This window comes from Monodon monoceros, unplaced genomic scaffold, assembly GCF_005190385.1.
Source record: "Monodon monoceros isolate NGI ecotype Baffin Bay Population unplaced genomic scaffold, NGI_Narwhal_1 Super_Scaffold_16, whole genome shotgun sequence".
Lineage (NCBI taxonomy): Eukaryota > Metazoa > Chordata > Mammalia > Artiodactyla > Monodontidae > Monodon > Monodon monoceros.
In genome coordinates, this window is record NW_021703772.1 from 54303097 (window position 1) to 54322944 (window position 19848).

General features: G+C 40.0%; 1 protein-coding gene across 1 annotated transcript in view; it reads left to right on the forward strand.

The window, feature by feature from the left end:
* Window positions 1-19848, forward strand: part of TTN (titin) — a 277521-nt gene that overhangs the window by 30518 nt on the left and 227155 nt on the right. The window contains exons 28-43 of the mRNA XM_029224548.1: window positions 60-1753; window positions 1897-2178; window positions 2739-3005; window positions 3103-3375; window positions 3476-3739; window positions 3833-4093; window positions 5748-6008; window positions 6550-6813; window positions 6906-7166; window positions 7289-7549; window positions 7955-8215; window positions 8728-8869; window positions 9000-9165; window positions 10923-11154; window positions 12598-12882; window positions 13111-13236. Coding sequence (XP_029080381.1) covers window positions 60-1753; window positions 1897-2178; window positions 2739-3005; window positions 3103-3375; window positions 3476-3739; window positions 3833-4093; window positions 5748-6008; window positions 6550-6813; window positions 6906-7166; window positions 7289-7549; window positions 7955-8215; window positions 8728-8869; window positions 9000-9165; window positions 10923-11154; window positions 12598-12882; window positions 13111-13236 — 5300 coding nt within the window. The remainder of the gene's footprint in view (window positions 1-59; window positions 1754-1896; window positions 2179-2738; window positions 3006-3102; window positions 3376-3475; window positions 3740-3832; window positions 4094-5747; window positions 6009-6549; window positions 6814-6905; window positions 7167-7288; window positions 7550-7954; window positions 8216-8727; window positions 8870-8999; window positions 9166-10922; window positions 11155-12597; window positions 12883-13110; window positions 13237-19848) is intronic.

Genomic DNA, 19848 nt, shown 5'->3' on the forward strand with positions numbered 1-19848 from the left:
ATAACCAAGGAAGCCACAACTACTTCTGTACTGATGATTAATTTTCCCACTTTTAATAGAATTGAAGGAGCCAAGGGAGAAGCTGCCCTTAAAATTGACTCCACTGTCAGCCAAGACTCTGCCTGGTACACTGCAACTGCCATTAATAAGGCTGGCCGAGACACTACAAGATGCAAAGTAAATGTTGAAGTTGAGTTTGCAGAGCCTGAGCCAGAGAGAAAATTAATCATCCCACGAGGGACATATAGAGCAAAGGAGATTGCAGCCCCAGAACTGGAGCCCCTCCATTTGCGATATGGTCAAGAGCAATGGGAAGAGGGTGACCTCTATGACAAAGAGAAACAACAGAAACCATTTTTCAAGAAAAAACTCACTTCCTTAAGACTCAAGCGCTTTGGGCCAGCCCACTTTGAATGCAGGCTAACACCAATTGGTGACCCAACGATGGTGGTGGAATGGCTCCATGATGGAAAGCCACTGGAAGCTGCCAACAGGCTCCGTATGATCAATGAATTTGGGTATTGCAGCCTTGATTATGGAGTTGCATATTCCAGAGACAGTGGTATCATTACTTGCAGAGCTACTAACAAATACGGAACAGATCACACATCTGCTACCCTTATTGTCAAAGATGAGAAGAGTCTCGTGGAAGAATCTCAATTGCCTGAGGGGAGGAAAGGCTTACAGAGAATTGAAGAATTAGAGCGGATGGCTCATGAAGGTGCCCTTACAAGTGTGACAACCGATCAAAAAGAGAAGCAAAAGCCAGACATTGTCTTGTTCCCAGAGCCAGCAAGAGTACTTGAAGGGGAGACCGCCAGATTCCGTTGCCGAGTGACAGGCTACCCTCAGCCCAAAGTCAACTGGTACCTCAATGGGCAGCTCATCCGCAAAAGCAAAAGGTTCAGAGTTCGCTACGATGGCATTCATTATCTGGACATCGTGGACTGCAAATCATATGATACAGGTGAAGTCAAGGTCACTGCAGAAAACCCTGAAGGTGTGATAGAGCATAAAGTGAAGCTTGAGATCCAACAGAGGGAAGATTTTAGGTCTGTGCTTAGGCGAGCCCCTGAGCCAAAGCCTGAGTTTCACGTACATGAACCTGGAAAACTTCAGTTCGAAGTACAAAAGGTAGACAGACCTGCTGACACCACTGAAACTAAGGAAATTGTGAGGTTGAAAAGGGCTGAAAGAATTACCCATGAAAAAGTGTCTGAAGAGTCAGAAGAGCTGCGTAGTAAGTTCAAGCGCAGGACTGAGGAAGGCTATTATGAAGCCATTACTGCTGTGGAGCTCAAGTCTCGTAAGAAGGATGAATCCTATGAAGAACTTCTAAGGAAGACAAAAGATGAACTTCTCCACTGGACCAAAGAGTTAACTGAAGAGGAGAAGAAAGCCCTTGCCGAAGAAGGCAAAATCACTATTCCAACTTTTAAACCTGATAAAATTGAACTAAGTCCTAGTATGGAGGCTCCTAAAATCTTTGAAAGAATCCAAAGCCAAACAGTGGGCCACGGATCAGATGTACACTTCCGGGTCAGAGTGGTGGGGAAACCAGATCCTGAATGTGAGTGGTACAAAAACGGTGTAAAGATTGAGCGCTCTGACCGAATCTACTGGTACTGGCCTGAAGACAATGTCTGTGAGCTGGTCATAAGAGATGTGACGGCTGAGGACTCTGCCAGCATCATGGTAAAAGCCATCAATATAGCTGGGGAAACCTCAAGTCACGCATTCTTACTTGTCCAGGGTAATTTGAATTTCTTTCATTTGATGGATCTGTTTCTATTTATCCATGAATATCCAGTAGTGTATTTCTTTTTATTTTCTTTTCCCATTATCCAAATTGTGAATTTAATTTAATGTGCTTTTTTTTTTTCCTTTTTCTTATAGCCAAGCAATTGATCACTTTCACACAGGAATTACAAGATGTTGTTGCTAAGGAAAAAGACACCATGGCAACATTTGAATGTGAAACCTCAGAGCCATTTGTCAAAGTGAAATGGTATAAGGATGGCGTGGAGGTTCACACAGGAGATAAATATAGGATGCTCTCTGACAGGAAAGTTCACTTCCTCTCCGTCCTGACAGTTGACACATCTGATGCTGAAGACTATAGCTGTGTACTTGCCGAAGATGAAAACATAAAAACAACGGCTAAACTTATTGTCGAAGGTAGTAAATAATGATTTCATTCCTAAGTTTTAAAGTCACCCTTAGTATGTGATAGAATTAGCTATGCAATTTTCACTTCATAAAACGAATTACTTGGGAATTAAATATAAGCTCCATAGCAAGACTCATGAATTTATACTGGTAATTAAGAATATTGACAATTTGGATTTTTTATTTTTTTTGGCCTCACTGTGCGGTATGTGGGATCTTAGTTCCCCGACGAGGAATCGAACCCGCACCCTTGGCAGTGAAAGCGCTGAGTCCTAACCACTGGACCACCAGGGAATTCCTGACAATTTGGATTTTGAAAAGCAAGGTCATTCTGATATCTTGCTTTTAAATTTTTTATTGAAATATAATTCTGTGCTTTAAAAATAATTTTTAAATTAAGTAACTCCTTTTAATTGACAATTTATTTCTCAGTCCAGCAGTTAGATATTAAGAATATTCCTGATAGTATGGGGCGGGGGGAATAAGAGATTTACGAGGAATTTTCTCTATCCTAAGTCTAGATGCATAACTCTCCAGGGAAATTAACTTCTCCTTCTCTTATGCCTCAGGTGCAGTCATTGAGTTTGTGAAAGAACTTCAGGACATAGAAGTTTCAGAATCATTTTCAGGAGAGTTAGAGTGCATTATAACCCCGGAAAATATAGAAGGCAAATGGTATCATAATGATGTGGAGCTTAAATCCAATGGCAAGTACACAATTACATCTCGCCGTGGACGTCAGAACCTCACAGTCAAGGATGTGACCAAAGAGGACCAGGGAGAATACAGCTTTGTTGTCGACGGGAAAAAGACAACCTGTAAACTAAAGATGAAACGTAAGCCTTCCCCTTCCTGTCAGCCTGCAGTGAGTATCACTATGGCTTATTGATAATAAATAATCATAACATTCTTCTTTCTCCCCATATTTCACAGCCCGCCCCGTTGCTATCCTACAAGGACTCAGTGATCAAAAAGTCTGCGAGGGTGACATTGTCCAGCTTGAAGTTAAAGTCTCCTTAGAGAAGGTGGAAGGTGTCTGGATGAAGGATGGCGAAGAAGTGCAGCCGGGCGACAGGGTTCACATTGTGATAGACAAGCAGTCACACATGCTGCTTATTGAAGACATGACTAAGGAGGATGCTGGACATTACTCCTTCACCATTCCTGCCCTTGGACTGTCAACCAGTGGGCGCGTCTCTGTCTACAGTGAGTGCGACTTACATAGTCTTGTATACTGTGAAGTGAGCACACGTTTCCAACAAAATTTGTATTCACAATTCTTTTGTGTGTGTGTGTGGTTTTGCAGGTGTTGATGTGATAACACCTCTAAAAGACATTAACGTGCTTGAGGGCACCAAGGCTGTGCTCGAATGTAAGGTCTCAGTCCCTGATGTGACTTCTGTTAAGTGGTACTTAAATGATGAACAAATCAAGCCTGATGATCGCGTGCATGCCATTGTCAAAGGCACTAAGCAACGGCTTGTGATTAACCGGACCTATGCTTCAGACGAAGGTCCTTACAAGCTGATGGTTGGCAGAGTTGAAACCAGCTGTGACCTTTCTGTAGAAAGTAAGAATTGTTCCATGTCACTTAGTATTATTTTAAGCATTCTATTTTCCCAGTATAATAGTAACCAAGTGATTATTTTATTTTTCCCCCCAGAAATTAAAATTATCAGAGGTCTTCATGACCTTACCTGTACAGAGACCCAAAATGTGGTCTTGGAAGTTGAACTGTCCCACTCAGGAATTGATGTCTTGTGGAATTTTAAGGACAAGGAAATCTATCCCAGTTCTAAATATAAAATTGAAGCCCATGGAAAAATATATAAGTTGACCGTTCTAAATATGATGAAAGACGATGAAGGGGAATATATATTTTATGCTGGAGAAAATATGACATCTGGAAAACTTATCGTGGCAGGTTAGTACATTTATCATTTAACCTAAGTTCTTATGTAGGGCAGTTGTTTTAACTTAAGAAATCATTGGCCATTTCCTCCCAAATTCCCACCAGTTTCCCACTTCCTTGCCTCTGCTTATGCTGTTCTCAAAACCAATAATACCCTTGACACTATTCCCATCAGCCTAAATTCCAAATGTTCTTCCAGGAAGTTGTAGCTCAAATGCCATCTCCTCTGTGAAGCCTTCCTTGATCTTCCCATTTGTAGAAGATCTTAATCCTCCAGCCTCAGGATCACTTTATGTGTGTTTCTTTCATGACCCTGACTCATATACTTGTTTTATTCCCCGTTTCTTCTTCCCACACCTTCCCACACCTGAGTAGATGCTCCCCAAATGTGGAATTGCTTCTTTCTCATCTTTGTATAGTCCAATACGTTGCACATGATAGATTGATGAGTTAACGTTTGGACTGAGTTTTATTTAAACTCTCCTACTGTAAAGGCGTATTTCTTTTTTTTATTGCTCTTGTTTCATTCACTTTTGTTTTCTTTGTTCCCTTCATACTTTATAATGAACCCAATGAATATTTTAAAAATATACCTCAATATATGTGTCTGTGTGTCTCTTTTGAAATGAAGTAGACCATTCTCAGCAGAAGCCACCAGCTTAAAAATGAAGAATCAAAAGTCTAAGCCAACTGTCAAGAAAAAACTAGGCATCATCATTAATTTGTTTGGTACATAACAATTTAGGTTTTGAGGAGACTAAATTGTGCAATCCGTGGTATATAAGCAAGTCAAATGGGAATAGTGTCTTCTCTGGTATGAAAATTTCATGGTTTATACTTTATTACATTATAAGATTTCCTCAAAGATTTGACCATGAAAAAAACTTCTGAAACAGAATTTTAGATTCTGCACTTTGATATGTTTAATATAAATTACATGTTTTTAAATGTGTGGAAACAAGAAAAAACTATGAGCCTCTATGTGATTTCACCCAACATTTTTAAAGTACCTGCCATTGGCCAGGCGCTGCTAGGAACTCAGGATACAAAAATGAATATGGCATGATTTTTTTTGAGGAATTCACAATATAGAGAGGGACAGATACATTAGCAACTAACTTGAGGAAGGAGTAATTATTTCTGCCAGCGATGATGGCACTGGAGCCAACGGGGGAAAACTTTGTAGAAGAGATGACATTTGTCAAAACAGTGATTTTTAGTATATAGGAATCCCTAATCTTCTAGAAACATTGATGACTATACATTTTGTTCAGCAAAATTTTTTCCAGTCAGATATTAGATGTATTTTCAGGAAATCATCCGTAGAAGACTAAGCAGAATGCTTTTGAGGACGGAACTGTGTTACGGGCCGTCCATGAGGTGTGCTCCACATTAAGGTTCTCAGAGTTCTGTATAACTTAACAGTTGCTTTTCCTTTGCAAAACCTTTCTGATTCCAGTAGTTTCCCTGGTTATCAGTGATACATACTTAGAATGAGGGGTTTCTGTGATACCTTCTTAAAGTGCGTAAAAATAATTTTATTAGACATTTCATGATGTTCAGAATCATGTTTTAAAATTTGATGTTTTATATTAATTGTGCAAAGATTTTTCTATTGTATAAATATTTTTAAAAGACTCACACTTGTACTTCTCTTGTTCCAAAGGGGGTGCCATCTCCAAGCCACTCACAGATCAGACTGTAGCTGAATCCCAGGAAGCTGTGTTTGAATGTGAAGTTGCCAACCCAGATTCCGAAGGAGAATGGCTGAAGGATGACAAACACCTACCGCTGAGTAAAAACATCAGAAGTAAATCTGATGGCCACAAAAGGAGGCTTATCATTGCTGCCACCAAACTAGATGACATCGGAGAATACACCTACAAGGTGGCCACTTCCAAAACATCTGCCAAACTTAAAGTTGAAGGTCAGTGATATAATAACAGGTTTATCCACTAAAAAATCGTATTATATTTTTGACAGTTATTCTAAAAGTCAAATGGTATAATCATTTTGGATGCCATAAATCCTCATTTCATAAAATCATTATAAACTCTCAAACTTTCTTTCTGAGCCGTGTACCACAAGGTGCAAAATTGCTTATGAGTTAATGTGAAGAAGCCACGTCTTAGGTTCCAGCTTTGTGGAGCAGCAAATTAGATGCTTTCAGTCTGTATTCTTCTTTCACTCTTCTCCAATCCATTGATTAAGTTATTAATATACAGCTATGCAAACTACATCTCATTCAAGTATAGAAAAGACATTATACAAGGTACATTTCAAACTGGACCCAGGTTTTCCTGAATAATCTCAAAGTGTCTTTTAAAAACTCTAGAGATGCTGCATAACTGCAAATTCTTTGATAACCATTCTTTTGCAAGATGACCCGGTAACAATCTTATTTGGGACTTCTCTTACCTGAATGGTATCATCTTTATTTTCTAAACAAATCATAAATTTGTCTTCAGCTGTCAAAATTAAGAAGACTCTGAAGAACCTCACGGTGACAGAGACGCAAGATGCTGTTTTCACTTTGGAGCTCACACACCCTAATGTAAAAGGTGTCCAGTGGATCAGAAATGGGGTTGTGCTGGAATCCAATGACAAGTACACTATCTCAGTCAAAGGAACAATTTACTCTCTGAGAATTAAAAACTGTGCCGTTGTGGATGAATCTGTTTATGGCTTCAAGCTTGGAAGGCTGGGAGCCAGTGCCAGACTGCACGTTGAGAGTAAGTTGACTTAGAAACACTTTACAAGTAGCCAACTCGTGGTTACCATGAAGTTAACCATATCACTAAATGGCTTCAACTTTCCTCATTAGCCGTCAAAATCATTAAGAAGCCAAAGGATGTGACTGCCTTGGAAAATGCCACCGTTGCCTTTGAAGTTAGCGTTTCCCACGACACAGTGCCAGTGAAATGGTTCCACAAGAACGTGGAGATCAAGCCGAGTGACAAACACAGGCTGGTCTCAGAAAGGAAGGTCCACAAACTGATGCTGCAACATATTTCCCCCTTGGACGCTGGGGAATATACAGCTGTCGTGGGGCAATTGGAATGCAAAGCGAAACTATTCGTGGAGAGTAAGTATGAGGCAGCCCCTGTGGCATTTCTAGGTGATCTCCATGTATTCATTTGTTTGTTTGCTCCATCTTTTTTTTTTAAATAAAATATATTAACTGAAGTGCTCTCTGATTTTCCCAAGCATTACATATTACAAAAACCATGAAAAACATTGAGGTACCTGAGACCAAAACTGCCTCCTTTGAGTGTGAGGTCTCCCACTTCAATGTGCCTTCCATGTGGCTAAAGAATGGGGTGGAGATTGAAATGAGTGAAAAGTTCAAGATCGTGGTGCAGGGAAAACTCCACCAGCTGATCATCATGAACACCAGCACAGAGGACTCAGCAGAATACACATTTGTCTGTGGCAATGACCAAGTCAGCGCCACCCTGAAAGTGACACGTAAGTAAAATATATATACAAATATATATACACACACACACACACACACACACACACACACAGAGAGAGAATATCCAGTAGACTCATTGTTATTCCATAGCCTTGATTGAAACATCTACTGTGTCCACACTGAGTTAGGCATCTGGGTAAAATTTTTGATTAGGGTAGCATTGAAAGGCTACCTATGAAGATGCTCCATTGTCTATCTCTTACTTTTTCTGTTCCCCCTGTCACTTGACATTGTCCTGTAGAGGGGTACCTGGAAGGTATCATGGCTCATCTCTCTGAACTGTGATACCTAAACAGACGTACTAAGAACATTCCAAGTTTTCATTCTGTGCCTGTCATAACCCACGTCATATTGACACAAAATCTCCCTGGGTGTATTTCCTTTCCCCTTGGCAGCAATCATGATTACATCCATGCTGAAGGACATCAATGCTGAAGAAAAAGACACCATTACCTTTGAGGTCACAGTGAACTATGAAGGCATCTCTTACAAATGGTTAAAGAATGGTGTGGAAATCAAATCGACTGACAGGTGCCAGATGAGAACCAAAAAGCTCACCCACTCACTGAACATCAGGAATGTTCACGTTGGGGACGCTGCGGGGTACACCTTTGTGGCTGGAAAAGCCACCTCGACAGCCACGCTTTATGTGGAAGGTATGGTTTCATAAATGCCATATCCGTAAAAATAAATGGCAAACACACTATATAAAACGTTAGAGCATCAGCTAATGAATGGGTAAATAAAATGAGGTATATCCACACAATGAAATATTATTCAGGAATAAAAAGGAGGTACCGATACATGCTACAACATGGACGAACCTTAAAAAACTTTAGTGAAAGAAGCCAGCCGCAAAGGACCACATAGTGTATGATTCCAGTTATAGGAAGAGTTCAGAGTGCACAAATCTGTAGTGACATAGATTGGTGCCTGAGTCTGAGGGGAGGACAAAGGGAGGGGTCTGGAGGGTGATGGCTAAGGGGTACATGGTCTCTTTTGGGGGTAATGAGAATGCTTTGAAATTAATTATGGTGATGGTTGCACAACTCTGAATATACTGAAAGCCACTGAATTGTATACTTTCACTGGGTGACTTGTATAGTATGTGAATTATATCTTAGCAAAGCTGTTAGAAAGATTAATTTTTTTACACGCTGTTCTCCAGCTCGTCATATAGAATTTAGGAAACACATTAAAGACATTAAGGTTCTCGAGAAGAAGCGAGCCATGTTTGAATGTGAAGTTTCTGAACCTGACATCACTGTGCAGTGGATGAAAGATGGCCAAGAGCTACAGCTTGTGGACAGGTCCGTTGGTTTGTTTGCCACATCCCAGTGATTCCCAGTTTCCTTTGAGTCATCATACGTTAAACCTCAATTTATTTATTTATTTATTCCATAGAATAAACCTCAATTTATTTATTTATTTATTCCATAGAATAAAGATACAGAAGGAGAAATACGTCCACCGCCTTCTGATCCCATCCACCCGGATGTCTGATGCTGGGAAGTACACAGTGGTGGCTGGAGGCAACATGTCCACTGCCAGCCTCTTTGTAGAGGGCAGAGACGTTCGCATCCGAAGCATTAAAAGGGAGGTTCAGGTAATTGTCCACATGCTGAATTTTTGGAGGAGTCCTCAGTAGCTCCTAATCTATCATTTCGTCACTTATTTTTTTTTAACATCTTTATTGGAGTATAATTGCTTTACAATGGTGTGTTAGTTTCTGCTTTATAACAAAGCGAATCAGCTGTACATATACATATATCCCCATATCCCCTCCCTTTTGCATCTCCCTCCCACTCTCCCTATCCCACCCCTCTAGGTGGACACAAAGCACCGAGATGATCTCCCTGTGCTATGTGGCTGCTTCCCACTAGCTATCTATTTCACATTTGGTAGTGTAGATAGGTCCATGCCACTCTCTCTCTTCGTCCCAGCTTACCCTTCCCCATCCCCGTGTCCTCATAGAGAATGTCACTTAATTTTTTGACTTTTAAATTTTCTAACCACAGTCTTCTAAAAAAATGAAATCAGCTTATCCCTACCAGCTTACACTCTTGTGCTGACATCAACTTAGTCACAGTTTCCTCTCGCTTAGGGAATAAGTGTATCCCTCGCAGCTGTCTAAATACTTTAATGAAAGCAGCTGTAGACACTTCACTGTCAAATGGCCACTTACCAAGCAACATCAACCCTAAAGGAGCTAAAATTTAAATTGTGGTGTTCGCACAGCAACTGGAATTAAGGGAATTCAGAACAAGGTGGCATTTTCTCAGAAGCCTTCTACCTTGGAGAGGCAGCTGTGTGGGGACTTGACTAGGAAAACTCCCTCCGAGGTCCAAGAGGAAGACCAGTTTGAGCAAAGCTGGATTCCTAGCAGGGATGCTGAGCAAACGCCTTTGCTCTCGACTGCACATGTACGGCTTGTCCTCATGGGTGCCAGTCTTCCCACGTGATATAACGGGGCAATAACATGTGAAGGGAAGTATCACTTGAGCTCATGTTTATCATATTGCTCGTCCAAGGAGAGCCAGGCATTACATTAGGCCAGAGTGAAAAAGCCTTCAGTGCATAGTCAGATAACCCAATATGTCCTCCATCCTTTATTGACCAATTCTGAAACTTGATTTTCTCACTTTTAAAAATGAGGATAATAGTTCCTACCTAGCCTACAAGGTTCACATCATGTGAAATCAAATTGAATAGTAACTTAAAAGAACTTTGTCAATGATAAACAGCCTTCAGATGTAAAGTGTCATTATTTCTTTTTTATTTTATTTTTATTTTATTATTTACTTTTGGCTGTGTCGGGTCTTTGTTGCTGCGCGCAAGCTTTCTCTAGTTGCAGTGAGCGGGGGCTACTCTTTGTTGCAGTGCACAGGCTTCTCATTGCAGTGGCTTCTCTTGTTGCGGAACACAGGCTCTAGGCACTCGAGCTTCAGCCGCTGTGGTGTGCAGGCTGTAGTTGTGGTACGTGGGCTTAGTTGCTCCACGCCATGTGGGATCTTCCCGGACCAGGGATTGAAGGATTGAACCTGTGTCCCCTGCATTGGCAGGGCGGATTCTTAACCACTGCGCCACCAGGGAAGTACCACAAAGTGTCATTATTTCTGTTATGATTAAGAAGCAAACATTTAAGGATGAAATCATTGCCTCCGTGCAGATGTAAGCAAAAGAAGTATGGGCACCTTTTGTCCAAGGATATGCAGGAAAACTTAGAATGTGCGATAACCAGTCAGTTTTCTATATCATAACATATAGGTTTGACATGCTCTTCAAATGAGCTGTTTTGGAAACAGGTTAAAATCGAAAGGAAACCAGGGCTTCAATTTTCTTTTCCTGTTGCTCCTTTAAAAGGTTATTGAGAAACAACGTGCTGTCGTTGAATTTGAGGTCAATGAAGATGATGTAGATGCCCACTGGTATAAAGACGGCATTGAAATCAATTTCCAAGTTCAAGAACGACACCAGTATGTGGTGGAGAGGAGAATCCACCGGATGTTTATCTCTGAGACCAGGCATAGCGATGCTGGTGAATACACCTTTGTGGCAGGAAGGAACAGGAGTTCTGTTACCCTCTACGTCAATGGTAGGTAGAGATATTAACATATTTTGTGCATCCATCTGTAATAATCCTCCCTTTCAACTTACTGAAGTTCTGGTAGTTTCCAGGCAATTTCTCAAGAACCCATGGTACTCATATGTTTGAAGTTATTACATTTATTTTCATATTATACCTGTGGAAATGGGATGGTAGCTGTTAAAAGGACCAAGATGTTATTTACAGAAGGCACCTAATGGCTAGATCCTTATTTAGTTTGGCCAACATTATTGAACATCCACTGTATGTCGATTATAATAGACCCCAAATGGGTTTCTAGGTATGGTTTTCAGCTGTTCTAGTTCTCTACCCTTGGCCCTAACTGCTTGAATACTAGTAACACTACCAAGTGATTGGTGGGGCATTTCCAGCCTCTGTTAGTGCATGCCTGGGAGAACCTAGGAAGCCACAGGTGAGCTCCGTGCCCTAGGACCAGGGTCTGACTTTAGTGGGGGATTCCATATGCTACCAAGTCCTCAGAGGAGCACCATTAAACCATCCACTTTCCTCATTAGAAACCTTAGAGCTGAATCTGAGGCTGGTCTAGATCCATTCCTGTCCTGACCTTGGGTCCTACCTGTCTGAACAAATACCCCTGAGACAGATGAAGGAACAGTAAGAGTAATCTCAAGTTTCATAAAAATGAACCATATTGCCAACATCCCCCTGATCCCTAGAAGACCAAATGGTCATGGTATCCAGTTATTATTATTTCTATATTAGTGGTAGAGAAACTGAGGCACAGAGAAGTAAAGGTCTACCCATATGGCTGTGTCAGAAATCAGCCTCACAGAAGTCATTTCTCCCCATTTCTTGGTTCCATGAACGACCCAGTTTCCCTCAGTCATCACAACACCAAGAATATGTTTTAATTAGCATAACAGGAAAGCTGAATTTTAAAAAAAATTACCTAATTGCCTTTAGACCTAAAATGACATTCATTCATTCATGCATACTGATTGCACTTCACTGGCACCTGTATATTAAAAAATGACTATCACATATACACAAATACTTGAAAACTGAACCTGAATGGGATGAGCCACCTCACCACATGATTTGCCCAAACGACTGTTAAAAATAGGTAGCATGTGGAAGTGTTCTAGCATTCTTTAGAGGACTGACATTGTGACATTGTCACCCCGATCCAGATCCCAGCCAGGAAAGGGGTGACCGTGTTATGCTGAAAAACTCAGCACTCCCAGCATCACCCCCCCATCAAATATCAAAAGTATCTCCCTCTACTTAGGGACAAAATTCCAATTTTTTTTCCTTCTTAGCACAAAGAATGTTCTAATATTCTGAGGCAAGTAAAGATATCACCATTCCAAAGTTTTGTTTCGGGGTACATAACCACCTGGCAACAAATTAACATAGATTTTCCCGTGCTTTCCTGTGTTTTCATGGGCTATTGTTTTCTTTTCTTCCCAGCCCCAGAACCGCCCCAAATTCTGCAGGAGCTCCAGCCTGTTACCGTGCAATCTGGCAAGCCCGCCCGCTTCTGTGCTGTGATATCTGGCAGACCACAGCCCAAAATTTCCTGGTACAAGGAAGAGCAGCTGCTTTCCACTGGTTTCAAGTGCAAATTCCTTCACGATGGGCAAGAGTACACACTTCTGCTCATCGAAGCCTTCCCAGAGGACGCGGCCGTCTATACCTGTGAAGCCAAGAATGACTATGGAATTGTCACTACCTCAGCATCGCTCTCTGTGGAAGGTACCTTGCTACTTCTCAGCTTTTAAAGTAAAACCTAAGAAACCCACTTTTGTGTCCTCCCAGGGCATTTAAAAGTACAACTTGGAGCTCCTAAAAGTAGATTGCTACCTAACTTGGAAACTTTAAAAGGGCTCCACTGCCAGATAAATTAAGAGAAATCAGCATGCTTCATTCTGTGAGGTCTGTAGGCTGCCTTACTCCTGACAAGTCTGTGGTCCCTTCCTTTAGTTCCAGAAGTTGTGTCTCCTGATCAGGAAATGCCAGTTTATCCTCCTGCCATCGTCACCCCACTTCAGGACACTGTCACTTCTGAGGGACGGCCAGCCCACTTTCAATGCAGAGTTTCTGGAACAGGTAGGTTTACAAGCAAAGGTAGAGTTGCTAATATTTAAAAAGAATGATGTGAGGAAAAGGTTTTCTTACCTCTCATGCATAATTTGAAGTTTCATGGGCATCTTGCAGAACACTTACTTGGATTATTGAATTGAGAATTAGATCAGCGTTTTCCGCTACTGGACTGTACACCTAAAAATGGTTAAGATGATAAATTTTATGTTATGTGCTTTTTTAAACTACAATTTCAAAAAAGGAATGAGTTCAGTGTTTTTCTGTTTTAAACTTGAAAAATGTCATGTTTTCCTTATGATTGTAGTTACACTTTGTTATCTCTTGAAAAAATACAACAAACCCTACAATTATTATTAGATTAATTATAATGGCATCTACATATGTTTTAAGAGTCCATTTATATGTAAGACGTTGTTCAGTCTATGGACAGTGCTTGTGTGAAAAGCCATATCCCTTTGGAAGGTGGTATCCTGTAGTGGACAAAAGTGGGGGCGTTATGATCAGAGAGGTTGGATTTGAGTCTTGGCTCCACTCTGTGACCTTCGGCAAATACCTGATTTCTCTGGTTCTCTTTCCCTCATGAATAAAGTGAGGATAATATTGCATTCAGTCTTAGAAGGTACATTTCATGAGGGCAGGGATTCTGTCTTAGTACCGAGAACATGGTGCCTGGAAAGCTGTAGCTACTAGAAGGAAAGCTCTGTGAAAGCAAGGGTGGATCCTTGTCCTAGAATAGCTCCATACATAGTAGGTACTCAGTAAGTAATTGTTGATCGGACAAAAGAATGCTTGTTAAATGGCTGATATCAGTGGCTTCAGATCATTGTCATGATTATGTCAGCTAACCCACATCAGCACATATTGCAGCACCCCTCATACAGTAATCCCTCCATCTGTTAGCTGTTATGATTTTTAATTGGTGCATGTTTCCCAGAACCACCGGCCCCTCCCCTCACCCCAGGAGTCTGACCTTAGTAGAATGAGGCAAAATGTTTAGAGCCATTTCTAGCCAATGATGATTGTAGACCTACCTCACATAGGGACAGGGTAAATCAACCTTATCCCGAATGAAAATCACTCCCTCATTTGCTTGACTGTTGTATACCACCACAAGGGGAAATTCTCCAAGCTCGGGCATCTCACAGCACTCCTAATAAACGTTTGTTTTTCTTATTGTGCCTCTCCCATTGGGTTATGGCCCAGTCTCTACCTTGCCAAGAGCCGGTTTCTTAAGCAAATTAGTATTTCAGTTGGGCTTCTATCACCTAATGATTTCCTCCTCTGGGATGGAGATGCTGATCTAGAAACCAAATAGACCTGTTTGATTTTATGAGCATAATTAAAGGACATGAGGTATATAAAGCACTTACAGGCATGGCTAGCAAGTGACTGGTGCTCAATACATTAATTTTATTACAACCATTGAGAGGAATTATAGAAACATAAAAGTCTGGTATTGGGTGACCAACATAGATAAATACTATAGACTTTGTGACTTCAGAGCATGGTATTTGAAAAATGCCAAATATTAAGAAATGAGGACTGATTCGGTGATATCCTACTAAAAAGAAAAATGCATTTTAATATCAAATTCACTAAAGCCATACTAAAGAATTTATCCATTCATTGAATTTTTAGAGGAAAATTTTCAAATAAACATATGTATATGGAATATCTAAAGTAGTAGTCTTAACTATATTTGCATAGTACTCTTTAGTTTATAAGTCATTTTATAGTTTGCCTTTAAGGCATTGCAAACATACATTTGAAGCTCTCTACAAGACTCCAATTGGGGTAGAAAAAGAAAAATATCTTTTCAATGTGACTGATGTCCTTAAATATTTGAATGGACTTTATAAATTCATGTGATCATTAACTCTCTATGTGTGGTAATATTAATACACATACAGAGGTTTTAGAACCCTTTCATAAATGTATTTTCTATATGACAAAAATTAAATTCACTGAATAAATGCCTTTTAAAATAAAAGCTCACCATATCACGTTTCATGCCCCTCAGAAAATATTCACACAACTTCCCTTAAGAAAGTAAGTGCAAAAAAAAAAAAAAAAAGAAAAACAAAGTAAGTGCAGCTCTGCTTTCTGCAAATTGGAAAAAAATATGAATCTGCAGAGGCCCCAGTCTCATGTTTTTGGGAACTCAGCACTTTGCTGAAGCATGGAGCATGGTCCTGAGCAATCTGGTGGTGCTTTTGTAAGTGGAAATGTTATCTATTGAAGGTCTCTGGTGCCACCTACTGGTGGAAGAGAAGTTTGGAAAAGTAGAATTTTAAAACTTGTAGTAAAGCTAGCTTTTTGCTAGTGCTCATTCTACAGATAATGGTCAGTATCATTTGGTGGCTTACAGAGTGGCAGCTAGCTAAGTGAGATGATAAACAATTAGTTTAGCAATGAGGAATGCCCACGGTTCATTTAAGCTTTTTTTTTGTTTTATTCTACCAACATCTGTGTTCCTGCTATTGAGACATTACACTAGGTTCTAGGGATGCCAGGACCTGTCTCTTGCCTTCATGGAGCTCAGTGTGTAGCTGAGGAGACGTGCATGCACAGCTAGATCCCAAGGTTGTAAGTGCTGTAACAGCCCACCTACTCAGTGCTCTCTGTCTGGGAAAGAGCTGGAGAAAGATGCACGGACGGCACATTGAAGAATTAATAGGCTCATGAGCACAGTCGTGCTCCAGGCAGACAACAACGTTTACAAAGTCATAAAAGCTCGCCAGAACACTCCACGTGCTGGCAACAAGTGGTTTAAGTATGGTTGGAAAGTGATGCAATGAGTGGATGAGAAGCTAGAAAAGAAGGCAAGGGCCAGATCCTAAAGTGTTGGTATTCTGTGCTTAGGACTTTAGATTTTATCTTGTTTACTTTGAGGAGCCACTGAGAGATTTTGAAACCCCTGGGTAACATGATCAGGTTTTCTTTTTAGAAACAACACTCTGATCATGAAAGGAGGAATGGACAGATGTGGGAGGTGAGGCTGAAAGTAACGGACCAGCAGAGAGGCTATCATATTATAATAGGCTTGAAAGTGTTGACAACTGAGTCAGGAGAAAGATGGGGGTAGATTGTGCAAGAGTCCAGGAGGTAGAATGAACGAGACTCAGGGACCAAATACAATGGAGTGGTGGGGGTGAGGAACTGGGGCAGTGGGGTGGCCTCACAGAAGCCATGAGAGGCCAGTGACTGACACAGATAGTGGCAGCCCGGTAAAAAGTACCAAGTCCATTACCAAGACAGGTCTTGCCCTTTAGCTCATTTATTATTGATAATTCATGCCTGTGCTCCTGCTTCACTCAATTCACCAAAGGAAGAAGTTGTCAGGAAGAATAAGCAGGGAACCTTGTGAGGGAGAGAGAGTACCAAACTCTCCATCCTTCCCTTTCCATTGATGTTTAAACAAACAAACCAAGTATTTGTAGGATGACTTTTACATCCCATGTGATGATGGTATTACTTATATATCCTATGGCCCTGTTTATTAGGTAAGTTATTGCTGATCCCTTGTGATGTTAGACATTCTCACTTTAATGACTGACTTGTGCCTGTGGTTTATAAAACCCTTTCCTCTGTGTATGTCATTGAATTCACACAGCAATTTTATAGCCCATGAATTATTCTTATTTTACAAATGAGAAGACTGTTCCAGAGATTAACCGACATGTCTAAGGTCACACAGCTGGTAAATTGTAGTGTCAGGATTCCATTTCCTACCTTACCTTGCTATCTAAGGAAATAAAAAGATTTGTCTCTTTAAAAGGGGAACTTGTAGTTTATAACAACTACCCTAGTGGGAAGCAGGGGAATATTCATAAACCAATATTTATGCAACAGTGCAAACAAATACTAGAGGACTGGACTATTAGAAGATCCCCATGGGTGGTATTGAGATAAGGAGGTAATATAGTGACCACATTTCAAAAACAAGATGGCTTCTGATTTTTGGCTTTTAAAACAAGTAACTAAATTTGAATCCACGCTTGACTTACAGGGCTATTGCATTAATGGAAGTATATTTTTTTTTAAAGTACACATCATCTTAAACTGTAACAACATAGTAATATTTATCCTTGATTTGGGGTTTTTATTTTCTATCATTTTAAGATGGTTCAAATCCTTGTGTGGAAATAGCTAGATTTTTTTTTAATTTTTTTTTTATACAGCAGTTTCTTATTAGTCATCAATTTTATGCACATCAGTGTATACATGTCAATCCCAATCGCCCAATTCATCACACCACAATCCCCACCCCCCTGCGGCTTTCCCCCCCTTGGTGTCCATACGTTTGTTCTCTACATCTGTGTCTCAACTTCTGCCCTGCAAACTGGTTCATCTGTACCATTTTTCTAGGTTCCACATACATGCGTTAATATACGATATTTGTTTTTCTCTTTCTGACTTACGTCACTCTGTATGACGGTCTCTAGATCCATCCATGTCTCAACAAATGACCCAATTTCGTTCCTTTTTATGGCTCAGTAATATTCCATTGTATATATGTACCACAACTTCTTTATCCATTCGTCTGTTGATGTGCATTTAGGTTGCTTCCATGACCTGGCTATTGTAAATAGTGCTGCAATGAGTGTGTCTTTTTGAATTATGGTTTTCTCAGGTATATGCCCAGTAGTGGGATTGCTGGATCATATGGTAATTCTATTTTTAGTTTTTTAAGGAACCTCCATACTGTTCTCCATAGTGGTTGTATCAATTTACATTCCCACCAACAGTGCAAGAGGGTTCCCTTTTCTCCACACCCTCTCCAGCATTTGTTGTTTGTAGATTTTCTGATGATGCCCATTCTAACTGGTGTGAGGTGATACCTCATTGTAGTTTTGATTTGCATTTCTCTAATAATTAGTGATGTTGAGCAGCTTTTCATGTGCTTCTTGGCCATCTGTATGCCTTCTTTGGAGAAATGTCTATTTAGGTCTTCTGCCCCTTTTTGGATTGGGTTGTTTGTTTCTTTAATATTGAGCTGCATGAGCTGTTTATATATCTTGGAGTTTAATCCTTTGTCCATTGATTCGCTTACAAATATTTTTTCCCATTCTGAGGGTTGTCTTTTGGTCTTGTTTATGGTTTCCTTTGCTGTGCAAAAGCTTTGAAGTTTCATTAGGTCCCATTTGTTTATTTTTGTTTTTATTTCTATTACTCTAGGAGGTGGATCAAAAAAGATCTTGCTGTGATTTATGTCAAAGAGTGACCTTCCTGTGTTTTCCTCTAAGAGTTTTATAGTGTCTGGCCTTACATTTAGGTCTCAAATCCATTTTGAGTTTATTTTTGTGTATGGTATTAGGGAGTGTTCTAATTTCATTCTTTTACATGTAGCTGTCCAGTTTTCCCAGAACCACATGTTGAAGAGTCTGTCTTTTCTCCATTGCATATCCTTGCCTCCTTTGGCATAGATTAGTTGACCATAGGTGCGTGGGTTTATCTCTGGGCTTTCTATCTTGTTCCATTGATCTATGTTTCTGTTTTTGTGCCAGTACCATATTGTCTTGATTACTGTAGCTTTGTAGTATAGTCTAAAGTCAGGGAGTCTGATTCCTCCAGCTCCGTTTTTTTTCCTCAAGACTGCTTTGGCTATTCAGGGTCTTTTGTGTCTCCATACAAATTTTAAGATTTTTTGCTCAAGTTCTATAAAAAATGCCATTGGTAATTTGATAGGGATTGCATTGAATCTGTAGATTGCTTTGGGTAGTATAGTCATTTTCACAATATTGATTCTTCCAATCCAAGAGCATGGTATATCTCTCCATCTGTTGGTATCATCTTTAATTTCTTGCATCAGTGTCTTATAGTTTTCTGCATACAGGTCTTTTGTCTCCCTAGGTAGGTTTATTCCTAGGTATTTTATTCTTTTTGTTCCAATGGTGAATGGGAGTGTTTCCTTAATTTCTCTTTCAGATTTTTCATCATTAGTGTATAGGAATGCAAGGGATTTCTGTGCATTAATTTTGTATCCTGCAACTTTACCAAATTCATTGATTAGCTCTAGTAGTTTTCTAGTGGCATTTTTAGGATTCTCTATGTATAGTATGTCATCTGCAAACACTGACAGTTTTACTCTTCTTTTCCAATTTGTATTCCATTTTTTTCTTTTCCTTCTCTGATTTCCGTGGCTAGGACTTCCAAAACTATGTTGAATAATAGTGGTGAGAGTGGAAATCCTTGTCTTGTTCCTGATCTTAAAGGAAATGCTTTCAGTTTTTCACCATTGAGAATGATGTTTGCTGTGTGTTTGTTGTATATGGCCTTTATTATGTTGAGGTAGGTTCCCTCTGTGCCCACTTTCTGGAGAGTTTTTATCATAAATGGGTGTTGAATTTTGTCAAAAGCTTTTTCTGCATCTATTGAGATGATCCTATGGTTTTTATTCTTCAATTTGTTAATATGGTGTATCACATTGATTGATTTGCATATATTGAAGAATCCTTGCATTCCTGGAATAAACCCCACTTGATCATGGTGTATGATCCTTTTAATGTGCTGTTGGATTCTGTTTTCTAGTATTTTGTTGAGGATTTTTGCATCTGTATTCATCAGTGATATTGGTCTGTAATGTTCTTTTTTTGTAATATCTTTGTCTGATTTTGG